This window comes from Myotis nattereri, assembly GCF_964212035.1.
Source record: "Myotis nattereri genome assembly, chromosome: 19".
NCBI classification, from domain to species: Eukaryota; Metazoa; Chordata; class Mammalia; order Chiroptera; family Vespertilionidae; genus Myotis; species Myotis nattereri.
The window spans coordinates 25,450,049-25,463,576 of record NC_138095.1 but is presented as its reverse complement, the minus strand read 5'-3'; the positions used below and the strand labels follow the sequence as shown (position 1 = coordinate 25,463,576).

The following is a 13,528-nucleotide window of genomic DNA, read 5'->3' as shown; positions in this document are numbered from 1 at the left end:
TCACCTCTATGTAGGTCTCCACAGCGGGCTTCCAGAGATGCCTGAGGCCGAGGCCCTCACAGTCGTAAATCATGGTGATGCTATCTACCCTCTTCCCCATCTGCAGGGCACAGAGGGGCAGAAAGTCACCACAGGCTCCGGCGCAGGAGCCCACCCGGTTCAGGGCAAATGCTGACGGCATCACGTGCTCATACTGCAGCCGGATATGGGGACAGGGGCAGGCCCCTGCCCAGCTGCTCCCGGCTCCCTCTTCAGCCTCACCCCCCGCCATCGCCTGCCATGCACTCTACAGCTGCCTGTGGCATGGCGTGCAAGGCCGTTGCTCAACGCGGTTCCTGCGCCTGAAACGGTGCTGCCTGGCTTCCTCGGGCTACTCTCATCCATGGCGCTTGGCTGAGGGAGGTCTCACCTCCTCCCTAGATCAAGTGGACTCGGTGTCTCCCTTCCCAAAAGGCCTAGCGCTCTTGCCCGGCCCGTGTGGCTCAGTGGTTGAGCGTCGACCTGTGAACCAGGAGGTCACGGTTCCGTTCCCGGACGGGGCACAGGCCCGGGTTGTGGCTCAATCCCCCGGGTGGGGCGTGCAGGAGGCAGCCGAATCATGGTTCTCTCTCATCATGGACGTTTCTCTCTCTCCCTCTCCCTACCTCTCTGCAATCAGTAAAAATATATATTTAAAAACAAAACAAACCAAAAAGGCCTAGAGCTCTTCAAGAGACCTCGTCGAATCCACCTTGGCAGCGTTGGCACCTGGTCACGGTGTCCCCAATGGAGATAAGCATCCCAGGACCTCGCTGTGACCCAGGCAGGCCACCCTGCCCGCCTGGTTGTCCGTGTTCTCATCCAGTGACCCCCTGGGAGGATCCAGCTGGCATCTGAGGGCCCCTTGTTCTGCAGTCTGCCCTGTTCCTCCGGGGGCAGCACCCCGGAGCGCTCGGCCCGTGCGGCTTTGTGCAGCCGGTTCTCTGTGCACAGAGGTGCTCTCTGTCCAACCTAAGCCCTCCAGGGTGCATTCCAATCTCATGCCTCTTCGCCTCCCCAGCCCGAGGGGTCCCTGCACACACTAGCCTTCAGTGAGTGAGTGTGGGCGACAGTGTTGAAACGGACCCCCGCTGATTGCACCAGGTCCTTGGATCTTTACAGTCGCGGAAGGGGAAGGAAGGAAGGAAGGAAGGAGGAGAGATCACGGTGGCAGCTCCAGCCTGCTCTCCAGCACTTTCTCAGCGAGGAAATCAGACGGCCGTGTGCCTTTTAAAACACAGAGTTAGGGCAACACGGACTCTCCCTTCGCTCATCCGCACCCGCGACACCCAAACACTTGTCTGAGGACAAAGATCTCACTGGGGCCCAGATACACAAGAAGAATACCAGGAATGTCAAGTTCTTTGGAAAGCTAAATCTATCCTGTTTAAAGGGCTGCCCTTTATTCGGAGATTTGGCCGTTCCTATGGATTTGGGGGTTAATGATGGTCACGGTAGCTGGCAAAAAATAAAAAATAAAAAAATTTAAAGTCCTTCCCGGGAAAAATAAAAATTTGGCAACATATGTCAGTCCCTATGAGTTTGAAATGTCACTGCCCTGTGCCATCGAGGCCCAGGCCTCAGCCCCGAAGCCGTGGGTAAGTCCCCGTGGGACGTCCCTGCTGCCGCGGGACCGCCTCTCCCGCCATCGGCCCGTGTCACTCGCCTTTTCCGTCTGGCGGTGACACTCCTGCGTCAGCCGCTCGCAGTCCCGCATTTTGGTCTTCAGCAGGTCCTGTTTGGTGGCTGAGAGGAGCAGACCCTTGGCATCCAGGGGCCCAACGATGTCGTACCAGATGGGAGAGCCCTCCTTGTCGTAGCCACACATGCCCCCGGTCAGGTACAGCCGGACCACCTGGGCCAAGACACGGAGAAGGCGCCTGGTCAGCAGGCGGGTCAGGCACCTTCCCCGTATCCCAGGGCCTCCCTCTGGGTTCCCCAGGCTGTCCCTCCATAGCCTCCCCCCGGGGACCAATGGGCGCCCGTCCTGGGGACCACGAGGGCCCACTTGGCATGGTCAGAGCTTTCTTCTGGGGTTCCAGGCCCACAGACCCAGCACACAGGTTGTGGGCCTCATGACCTCATGGGGGTGGGGGGGGCGGACCCTCTGTCCTCACCTCTGGCGGCTGCCAGTTTAGGACGTTGTCGATGTCCTTCTGCTTTCGGAACTCCACGTGCTGCAAACACACAATCAGGGCTTTAGAAAAGGGAGCCCAGCCCGGCCTGGCTCAGCGGGTGGCGCGTCGACCCCGGCACCGGGAGGTCACCAGTTCGATTCCCGGTCAGGGCACATGCCCGGGTTGCGGGTTGCAGGCTCGATCCCCAGTGTGGGACATGCAGGAGGCGGCCGATCAATGGTTCTCTATCATCATGGATCTCTCTCTCCCTCGCCCTTCCTCTCTGAAATCAATAAAACTATTTCTTTCTTTTTTTTAAAAGGGAAATCAGGGTAGGGGGACCTCTTAACAGACATCTAGGCTTAGCTGACAGCATGAAGGGGTGCGTCACGAGAAAGCGACTGGCAGGAATGCGAAGCAAGGCCCTGCCTCTTTCAGAGGTCTCGGCAGAGCACGCCTCCTCAGCCAGCCCAGGCCCCAGAAGGTTCTGTGCCCCAGGGGAGGGGATGCACTTTTCCCAGAGGGATCAGGCGGCCGTGGTTGGCTAACACGCAGAGATGTCACACCACACACAGGCCGTGATGGAGATGGGCGGGAGGGGCGGAAGACGTTCCAGCCCAGTGCGATTCTGACGGGGAGAGACGGAGGCCGCCCCGGGATCCGGAGGCAAAATGGACCTCACCTTCCGTAGCATGGCCTCGGACTTCTGCAGGTCGAAGCTTCTTGCTGTAACAGGGAAACGTGCTCAGGGTTAGGCCGGCAGACCGGGCGTCCAGGGACACAGAGAGCTTCCCTGTTCCCATTCTCCGTCCACACCCCAGCTGGCTCTCAGATCACCCCCCAGGTCGAAGCTAATGTGAGGACCTTCACTGGAGGCGTCTAGAGCCGTGGTCGGCAAACTGCGGCTCGCGAGCCACACGCGGCTCTTTGGCCCCTTGAGTGTGGCTCTTCCTAAGCCTTAGGAGTACCCTAATTAAGTTAATAACAATGTACCTACCTATAGAGTTTAAGTTTAAAAAATTTGGCTCTCAAAAGAAATTTCAATCATTGTACTGTTGATATTTGGCTCTGTTGACTAATGAGTTTGCCGACCACTGGTCTAGAGAACCACAGACCCTGGAGAGCAGGTCAAGGTTCGGGCACGTGGGAGCAGCATTGCAACTTCAGGGTCAAAAGAGTTTGGTCCCAGTGGGTGCAGTCAGGCGGAGGGTCTTATCTCCGCTCAGGGAAAGTGGACCCTGGACTCCCTTATCACTTAGCCTTCCCCTGACACAAAGCTAATCTCTCCCACAGTCTAACACACAAACCTGAGAACTTGATACACAGTTCAAAGGTGAACTGGCCGGCCGGCGTGGCTCAGTGGTTGAGCGTTGACCTATGAACCAGGAGGTCACGGCACAGGCCCAGGTTGCGGGCTGGATCCCCAGTGAGGGGTGTGCAGGAGGCAGCAGATCCATGGTTCTCTCTCATCATGGATGTCTCATCTCTCTCTCCCTCATCTTCCTCTCTGAAGCCAATATATATATTTTAAAAGATGAACATAGCTGCCCCATCATCTGGGGTAGAGCTGGCAGAACATCCCAGTAGGATGGAGGGGTTGGTGAGGTTCCAGTCAACCTGGCCATGTCTTGCAAGGACAGACGCATCCCCCAGTGGGACCCAGGGGGCCCTCCTGCCAGGATTCCTGGAACATTTCACACTAAAGCTCACCGAGGCCAACCTTATCTCATGCATGAACCCCCAAAAAGTTGTCCCGCTAAAGCTCCGACACAAAGACCTCGCCGACCCCCACAGCCACCTGCTCCCAGACAGTCTGAGTTGCCATTTGCACTCAGGGCTCCTCGTGATACCGAGTGCAGATCCACTCAGCGGTGCTTAGGGAGTGGCCGTCAGCCACATGACAACCTTCCCAACACTGGCAACCACTGTGCCCCCCCCCCCCCCGAGTCCCCTCCTCTGCCCAGCGCTGCCCCTCCGTGGGTCCTTCCGCCAGTCCTCACAGCTCAGGTTCAAGTGCACCCACATAACTTCCTCTTGGATGCTTTCCAGCCTCCCAGAGCCCCTCTTCCATCGTGTTGCCCAGAGCTGAGCATGGCGCCAGGTGCTGCCTGCCCTTCTCCAGTAAAGCCCAAGGACCTTCTTGGCAATGGTCACCCCCTTCACTCAGGGGGGACTCAGAGTCAGCGGAACCCCCAAGTCCTTCTCAGCCGTCCTGACGCTAAGCCTTCACCCCGATGTGGCGAGGTGGTTTTCTGGCTCCACCCCGATCCGATTTCATCTTGTTGCTGTCAGCTTAATTTCATCCTTAGTTTAAAGGGTTTGTGAGATACAGATTCTGGCCAATTCTGTCATCTGACCTATGAACGGTCCCTCCCAGCTGGGTGTCCTCTGAGGGTCTGACCAACACCAGGATCTGCCGGACGGCCCCGGAGCCTGGACCAGAGAGGCTGTCCTCTGGCTTTTCCTTAAATATACTTTTATTGACTTTAGAGAGGAAAGGAGATGGAGAGAGAGATAGAAACTTCAATGATGAAAGAGAATCATTGACAGGCTGCCTCCTGCACACCCCACACTGGGAATCGAGCCCACAACCCGGGCATGTGCCCTGACCGGGAATCTAACCATAACCTCCTGGTTCATAGGTCGATGCTCAACCACTGAGCCACACCGGCCGGGTTGCTCTCTGGTCCTTTAAGCACTGCTCCCAGAGGTGCCCAAGCATATTCCCTGTTAGTGTGAAATTCAGGGCACTCAGGATGCATCCAAAGGCTGCCCCGAGAGGCCTGACCAGCGCCCCACCTTTCATTGCTGCTGGACATACGTGTGTAGAACTGACCAGTCCTCACTGTGGACGGCCCATCATGTGCCAGCGTGGCAGCAGGGGCAGCTCTTAGAGGAACAGAATCTAGGTTTGCATCTCAGCCGCTCCCCATCCCTGCCTGACCTTGACCAGAATCGAACCCAGGACCCTTCAATCTGCAGGCCGATGCTCTGACAGAATCATCTAATGAGCTAGAAACGCGTGGAAGGTGCAAGGCAGCCTGCTCTCATGATGGGGAGCATGTGAAAGTGGGGATCCTCTGGAGGAGGGACGCCCCTAACTGTGAGAAGGGACCTTATCTCCCCAGCGAACAGGAGTGGCGGTGGACTGTGAGCCCCCTTATCTCAGGGTGGCTCTCCAGTTAACCCTTATCTGCCAGGGTCCAACATCCAGGGGCTTCCAGGGCCCTCCCTTAGCCGCCACTTGCCTCCCGCAGCACCTAGCCTGGTCTCTCCCCACACCTGCTGAGTCAGGCCCCTCCGGGGCTCCTGCTGCCCTGGTCAGGGGCAGCTCGAAGCGTGGCTTAGGCCCCAGTTGGTGTGGCTCAGTGGATAGAGAGGACTGTGGGGTCCCGGGTTCGATTCCAGTCAAGGGCATGTACCTCGGTTGCAGGGCTCGATTCCCCGCCCTGGTCGGGGGGCGTGTGGGAGGCAACCAATTGATGCGTCTCTCTCACATCGATGTTTCTCTCTCTGTCTCGCTCCCTCTCCCTCCCACTCGCTCCAAAAAAATCAATGGACAAGTATCCTTGGGTGAGGATTAACCAAAAAATAAAATCAAACAAACAAACACACAAATTTTAAAAAGGTCATAAAAATAAAGGAAGAAATTTAAAAAGCGTGGCCCAGGGCACGGCCGGAGAAGCCCATCTAGGAGCGACCATCGCAGTTTCTCCTGTGATCACCCCCTCGGCCTGGAAACGGAGGTGACTCAGACCTGCTCTGCCACTTCCGAGGGTTCCACCACTTCCTTGTGTTTATCTTGTCACCTGACTCTCCTGGCTGGAGTGCCCGAGCCCAGACGCCCCGCGGGGAGAGGCCGGGAGACCTGTGGGTCCGCTCTCAGGGCCCGCGGCCAGGAGAACCCTGAGTCTGCCTGGTGGGGAGCGGGGAGGATGGAGCCCCAGCTCACACCTGGGTTAGAAGAAGCCATTCGAGGGCATGCACCTTACAGATGCTTCCTTTGGAACCAACGGGAAAAAGGAAAGGTTTCTAAAAAAATAAAGAAGAGAGAGGCAACAAAAACCCTAATTGAGATTCCTAGCAGAGTCTGGCCAGCCTGAGCTCCTGCCCGGGAAATGGGAGGCACAAATGAGCTCCGAGGAGGTGCTCCTCCGTCCGCAGAGGCGCGGCTTGGCGTTCGGGGCAGCCGTGGCTTCCCGGAGAGGGCACTGGTTTCTGCCCTGATTCTGCTTCACATTAGCTGTGTGCCTTCAGGTAAGTGTCCTGCCCTCTCTGAGCCTCAGCGTTCTCATCTGGCACATGAGGGTGACCACACTCTGCAGTGATCCTGCAAAGAGAGTGGTGACCCCAGGCCTAGGGAGCTGGGGGTGCCTGGGAGTCCAGCGGCAGGAACCCAGGCTGACCTCCTCTTAGATCAGTGGTTCTCAATCTTGGCTGCACATTAGAATCACCTGGGAATCTTTTTAAAATCCTGATTTCTGGGCCTCATTCCAAAAAGATTCCCAGGTGATTCTAAAGTGCAGCCAAGGTTGAGAACCACTGTCTTAGGTCAAAGAGCGAGCCCTAACTGGTTTGGCTCAGTAGATAGAGCATCAGACTGTGGACTGAAGGGCCCCAGGTTCGATTCCCGTCAAGGGCACATGCCTGAGTTGCAGGCCTGATCCCCAGTGGGGGGCGTGCAGGAGGCAGTGCATGGGGCACTCTGATTGTCATGTATCTATAGATAAATAATCAGGAATGATTTGTACTTTAATTTTTGAACTATGGTTCCACATCACAACTTAATCTCTGCTAATCTAAGAAACTGGAATTTATTCTCTATTATTTTTATGTCTAGTAATAAAGTTCCTACAAAGAAGGGGGAAAAAAGCATGCCAAGCCGGTGTGGCTCAGTGATTGAGCACTGACCTATGAACCAGGAGGTCCCGGTTCGATTCCCGGTCAGGGCACACGCCCAGGTTTTGGGCGAACAGGAGGCAGCCAATCAATGATTCTCTCTCATCACGGATGTTTCTATCTCTCTCTCCCATCCTCTCTCTGAAATCAATAAAAATATATTTGAGAGAGAGAGAGAGAGAGAGAGAGAGAGAGAGAGAGAGCTCCCTTGCTGTTCACAGCTCTCTGAAACCACACTTCTCCACCTAACAGCAGTTGGGTAGTGGGTTTGATGATCTGGCTTCTCACTCTCTCCACCCACCCACTTGTAGCTACAGCCCTTCAGTAAACTGCTGGGCCCAAATCCCCTCCAGCCCTCTGGCTGGGTCGGCCAGGAAACCCAGCTCTCCACCTGCCCCGAGACTCTGTGCATGTGTGTGCATGTGTGAGTGTGTGTGTGTGTGTGTGTGCAAACTCTGCAGACACTGGCTGAGCATTTGGGATGCTTGGGGCACTCTGATTGTCACGTATCTATAGATAAATACTCAGGGATGATTTGTACTTTAATTTTTGAACTATGGTTCCACATCACAACTTAATCTCTGCTAATCTAAGAAAGTGGAATTTATTCTCTATTATTTTTATGTCTAGTAATAAAGTTTCTATAAAGAAGGGAAAAAAAGCATGCCAAGCCGGTGTGGCTCAGTGATTGAGCATTGACCTATGAACCAGGAGGTCCCAGTTCGATTCCCGGTCAGGGCACATGCCCAAGTTTTGGGTGAACAGGAGGCAGCCAATCAATGATTCTCTCTCATCACTGATGTTTCTATCTCTCTCTCCCTTCCTCTCTCTGAAATCAATAAAAATATATTTTAGAGAGAAAGAGAGAGAGAGAGAGAGAGAGAGAGAGAGAGAGAGCTGCCTTGCTGTTCACAGCTCTCTGAAAGCACACTTCTCCACCTAACAGCAGTTGGGTAGTGGGTTTGATGATCTGACAGCTGGCCCTTTAAGGCCCCGCTGGCTTCTCACTCTCTCCACCCACCCACTTGTAGCTACAGCCTTTCGGTAAACTGCCGGGCCAAAATCCCCTCCAGCCCTCTGGCTGGGCCGGCCGGGGTTGTGGGGTTGTGGGTTTGTAGATTTTTGGGGGGGAAAGGGCAAGTGGCACTTCCAGAGGTGCAGAGCCCCGTGTGGCTCTCCTGGCTGCACCTGCCCTGGGGCGCCTGCAAACTGTTTCTCTGAGCATATGCCAATCTGTTCCATGTCGGCAGAGAAAAGGGAAACCCAGCTCTCCACCTGCCCCGAGACTCTGTGCATGTGTGTGCATGTGTGCGTGTGTGCGTGTGTGCGTGTGTGTGCGTGTGCGAACTCTGCAGACACTGGCTGAGCATTTGGGGTGCGTGGGGCACTCTGATTGTCATGTATCTACAGATTAATAATCAGGGATGATTTGTACTTTAATTTTTGAACTATGGTTCCACATCACAACTTAATCTCTGCTAATCTAAGAAACTGGAATTTATTCTCTATTATTTTTATGTCTAGTAATAAAGTTTCTACAAAGAAGGAAAAAAAAGCGTGCCAAGCCAGTGTGGCTCAGTGATTGAGCATTGACCTATGAACCAGAAGGTCCTGGTTCGATTCCCGGTCAGGGCACATGCCCAGGTTTCGGGTGAACAGGAGGCAGCCAATCAATGATTCTCTCTCATCACGGATGTTTCTATCTCTCTCTCCCTTCCTCTCTCTGAAATCAATAAAAATATATTTTAGAGAGAGAGAGAGAGAGAGAGAGAGAGCGCTGCCTTGCTGTTCACAGCTCTCTGAAAGCACACTTCTCCACCTAACAGCAGTTGGGTAGTGGGTTTGATGATCTGACAGCTGGCCCTTTAAGGCCCCGCTGGCTTCTCACTCTCTCCACCCACCCACTTGTAGCTACAGCCTTTCGGTAAACTGCCGGGCCAAAATCCCCTCCAGCCCTCTGGCTGGGCCGGCCGGGGTTGTGGGGTTGTGGGTTTGTAGATTTTTGGGGGGGAAAGGGCAAGTGGCACTTCCAGAGGTGCAGAGCCCCGTGTGGCTCTCCTGGCTGCACCTGCCCTGGGCCGCCTGCACAGGGGTCCTCAAACTTTTTAAACAGGGGGCCAGTTCACTGTCCCTCAGACCGTTGGAGGGCCGGACTATAGTTTTAAAAAAAGCTATGAACAAATTCCTATGCACACTGCACATATCTTACTTTGAAGTAAAAAAACAAAACGGGAACAAATACAGTATTTGTATTTGCATGTGGCTCGCGGGCTGTAGTTTGAGGACCCCTGTCTGAGCATATGCCAGTCTGTTCCATGTCTGCACAGAAAAGGGAAACCCAGCTCTTCATCTGCCCCGAGACTCTGTGTGTGTGTGCGTGTGCGAACTCTGCAGACACTGGCTGAGCATTTGGGGTGCGTGGGGCACTCTGATTGTCATGTATCTATAGATAAATAATCAGGGATGATTTGTACTTTAATATTTGAACTATGGTTCCACATCACAACTTAATCTCTGCTAATCTAAGAAAGTGGAATTTATTCTCTATTATTTTTATGTCTAGTAATAAAGTTTCTACGAAGAAGGAAAAAAAAAAGCGTGCCAAGCCGGTGTGGCTCAGTGATTTGAGCATTGACCTATGAACCAGGAGGTCCCGGTTCAATTCCCGGTCAGGGCACATGCCTAGGTTTCGGGCGAACAGGAGGCAGCCGATCCAAGATTCTCTCTCATCCGTGATGTTTCTATCTCTCTCTCCCTTTCCTTTCCTCTCTGAAATCAATAAAAATATAGTTTTAAAAAAGAGGGGAAAAAAGTGTTACAAGAACTAGAGAGGGAGCCACGTGACTGGAATCACAGAAGAGGAGAGAGAGGGCCAAGGACAGAAGGATCCCAGGCGTTAGGGTAGGGGTTGAGTTTGACCCCGATGCGAATAGAAACATGGATCTCATGCTCAGAGCTCTGCCACGTGACATCTTACAACAGGCAGGTAGCCCTGTCTCATCCTGCTGTCCCAGAGAGGGGGCGAGGGCAGATGCCCACCCCTGGCCCAGGTGCCACAGCCAGGCTGGAGCAGGAGTAGAATTGGAACTCAGGACTCTGGAGCCTGGCGGCGGCTTGAGGAGGGTCCTGTCCACCTAGTTCCGGCCGAGCCCCCCATGTTCCCCACCTTCAAGCTGCCTGCACTGCAGGTGAAGCAGGAGGCCACAGAGGGGCCCAGCCTCGCCCAGAAGCCGGGACCCTGGTTCTAAGCCTGCCTCTGCCTGGGGCCTTTCTCGGCGTTTTCCTCGCCTGTTTCCCCAAGCCCATCAGCAGAGTGGATGCGGAGCGCACTGGGCTGGGACTCAGCCAACCCGGGCTCTCTCTCGTCCCCACTCTTTGCCTGCAGCTCAAGCACTGTGTGGCTTGGGGCGAGTTACTTCACCTCTCTGAGCCTCAGTGTTATCTACGCAGTAGGAGGGTGAGGTTATGTAATTCCAGGGGCCCTTTTGCCCCTCGGGTTGACAACTCTAGGTTCTCAGATGGCCAGGCCCGGGTTTCCAGAGGGTGCTGTTCTGTGACCCAGAACGAGCCATGCCCTGCCCCAGCCTCCCGCGGCCCCTCTCCCCTCACCTCGGAGCCAGCACAGCAGGAAATGGTCGTCTGGGTTCGGCAGGGTGGGCAGCACATCCCGGACATTCTCCCGAAACTGTAGAGAGAGGCGGCAGGGTGAGTGACAGGTCCCACCAGCTGCCCTCTGCCCAGGACTCTCCACTGGGGCTTTGCTGGCCCCCCCCTCCCCCTTCACCATTCACCACAAGTCAACTCTGCAGACGCTGGCTGAGCATTGGGGCTGCGAGGGGCACTCTGTCTGTCATGCGAATGGGAGCTGGGCAGCAGGAGGGGGTGGGAAGGGAGTAAGACACTGCCCCTGCCTGGCTGCGTACCCGCCCCACTCCCTGTGGTGGGCCGGTGGGCATCATCTCAGCTAACTGAGATAGTAGACAGTATTTACCAGTGCCCAGTGCTGAACTTGGCACTTAACTTATTCCTGCCTCACTCAGAGTCCCTAGAGGTATTACTGTCCCCATTTTACAGACGAGGGACTAGGAGCTCAGAGAGGTTAAGTAACATGCCCGAGGTTAAACAGCAGAGCTGGGCGCAAACCCGGGTCTGTCGGAGGCCAGAGCATACACTCTTTCATGGTTTTCCACACCCACCCCCCCCCCGCCCCCCGCAAAACCCCACTCTGTAATGGAAGGGAGAGCAATGTTCTTGGCAGAGCAGAGTGAAGGAAGAGTTTGATTCTGACCAGGGCCAGGAACAGGGTGGTCTCACATGACTTCATATTTTTTTAAAATGGCATTTGAGCCTGGCCGGTGTGGCTCAGTGGTTGAGCACTGACCTATGAACCAGGAGGTCGAGGTTCGAGTCCTGGTCATTGTACATGCCCAGTTTTTGGGCTCGATTCCCCATGGGGGGCCGCAGGGGGTGTGTGTGTGTGTGTGCAGGAGGCAGCCGATCAGTGATTGTCTCTCAACATTGATGTTTCTGTCTCTCCCTCTCCCTTCCTCTCTGAAATCAATAAAAAAATATTTTTAAAAAATGGCATTTCAGCTGGTGTTGAAGGGCATCAAAGGCCGTGGGAGGAAGGAGGAGGGCTATCCAGGTGGAGGGAACAGTCCAGTGGGAAGCCATGACGGTGGGAAGGTGCAGGGAGTGTCACACAGGGAAAGTGGACAGTGACCCCAAGGGCTGGCCACACCCACTTCCAACGGTTCACCACCCCGTATGCGAGCGCACCTGCTGCCAGGCCCTCCCCGGGCCGAACGCTCCCAGCCACTCACCTCTCCCTGTCACTGACCCACAGGGCGGCCGCAGGGGGGGCCAATGAGGACCAGCCACCTCTGCCCCTGGCCCAGGTCAGCCAAGGACTCGGACCATCCATCCCCCAACAACTGCCAGAAGCCCAGGCACACTGCTCAGCCTGGGCTCGGGCATGAAGCCACCACTGACCAAGGACCCTCCCTGGCCCCCCGTTTCCCGTGAAACCACCACCCAGTCGAATCCCTTATCTGCCCGGCTTCCCCTGCAGGTCAGCAGTACAACCCGAAACCTTCCTTTGCAGCCTCCCTGGGAAGGGGCGGCCAGGCCTGCGCAAAGCCTTCCTGTCCCACGCGTGCCTCGACCTCTGCCATAGCAGGCGCCGTCTGTTCCCCTCACCGTTCCCAGCCATGGAGCCTGCAAACCTCGAGACCGGACCAAATCGGCCCTGGCTCCCCAAACAGCCAACCTCGCCCTAGCCTGTTTGGCTCAGTGGGTAGAACATCGGCCTGTGGACTGAATGGTCCCGGGTTCGATTCTGGTTAGGGGCACATGCCCAGGGGTTGCGCCTCGGTCCCCAGTGTGGGGCGTGCAGGAGGCAGCCGATCCATGATTCTCTCTCGTCACCGATATTTCTATCTTCTCTCCCTCTCCCTTCCTCCCTGAAATCAATAAAAATATATTAAACAAACAAACAAAAAACCCCCCAGCCAACCTCCCCTCTTCCCACGGGCGATAGGGAAGTGGAGAGTCAGGGGGTGGGGAGGTGGGGGCAGCCCTGGAACTGTTGCCTCCTCCTCTGCTCGGGTGCCCAGGTGCCCAGGTGCCCAGGCAAAGCCAGGCTGACCTCCTGGCCTGGAGAGCCTCAGGCCGAGTCCCAGCCGGGAGAGGGGCGGGATGGCCGCCCAGCTCAGTGCGACTGGCCTCCGCTCCCACGAACCCCAACCCCCTGAGTCACCGCGGGATCCCAGACCTTGTTGCACAGCATCTGGTGCAACCGCCTCTCAGCTCATCAGGGGGCAGACGGGCGCAGGACGGGCTTGCCCACGGCCGCCGGGGGCCTTGGACCCCGGGCAGGGGCCACCCCGGGAGCTGTCCAGGGCCCTTCCCATCGGTGCCCCTGCCCTGGCGCAGGAAATCCTCCCGGAAATGGAAGGAAACCTGGGGCCCGGCTGCCAGGGCCCGGCTGCCAGCCCCGAGATGAATGTCGCCTTTGTGCCCCGAGCTGCCTCCAAGGGCTTCCGAGCCCCCACGTCTCCCCAGGTGATACCTCGGGGGCCTCGCTCGGAGCTGGCACGGGCCGCGGTGCGCAAACTTCCCCGGGCGCCTGGGCGGGCGCGCGCGGGGGGAGAGGGGGGCGCGCGGGGGGCGCGGGGACCGGCGGGCCCAGGTGTCTCCGCTGCTGCTCCTGCCGCCGCCCGCGCGCCCAGGACCAGGACGGTCGCTCGTCCCCCCGCGCCCAGACCTCCCGGGCTCGCCGCCCGAGGGAAGGGGCCACCACCCGGACGGGGCCAGGCCAGGATGGGGCTCACCTTGGCCAGAGCCTCCTCCTGCTTGGGGCTCAGGTCGCCGACTCTTCCGCTCATCTTGGCTCGGGCTCGGGCTCCGGCTCGGGCGGGCGGCGGCGGCTGCAGCGGCTGATGGAGCTCGGACTGGCTCTGCTGTTGGAGCAGCTAATGTCCCAGCCTTTAGCC

At 56.6% G+C, this 13,528-nt stretch overlaps 1 protein-coding gene across 2 annotated transcripts in view; it reads right to left on the bottom strand.

The window, feature by feature from the left end:
- SEC14L2 (SEC14 like lipid binding 2) overlaps window positions 1–13,528 on the bottom strand; it is a 25,601-nt gene extending 12,073 nt beyond the window's left edge. For both annotated transcript variants that reach the window (XM_081113841.1, XM_081113842.1), the window contains exons 1-6: window positions 13,367–13,528; window positions 10,644–10,719; window positions 2,818–2,861; window positions 2,136–2,195; window positions 1,685–1,873; window positions 5–100 (exon numbers count right to left, since the gene is read on the bottom strand). In XM_081113841.1, coding sequence (XP_080969967.1) covers window positions 5–100; window positions 1,685–1,873; window positions 2,136–2,195; window positions 2,818–2,861; window positions 10,644–10,719; window positions 13,367–13,420 — 519 coding nt within the window. In that variant the 5' untranslated portion in view covers window positions 13,421–13,528. The remainder of the gene's footprint in view (window positions 1–4; window positions 101–1,684; window positions 1,874–2,135; window positions 2,196–2,817; window positions 2,862–10,643; window positions 10,720–13,366) is intronic.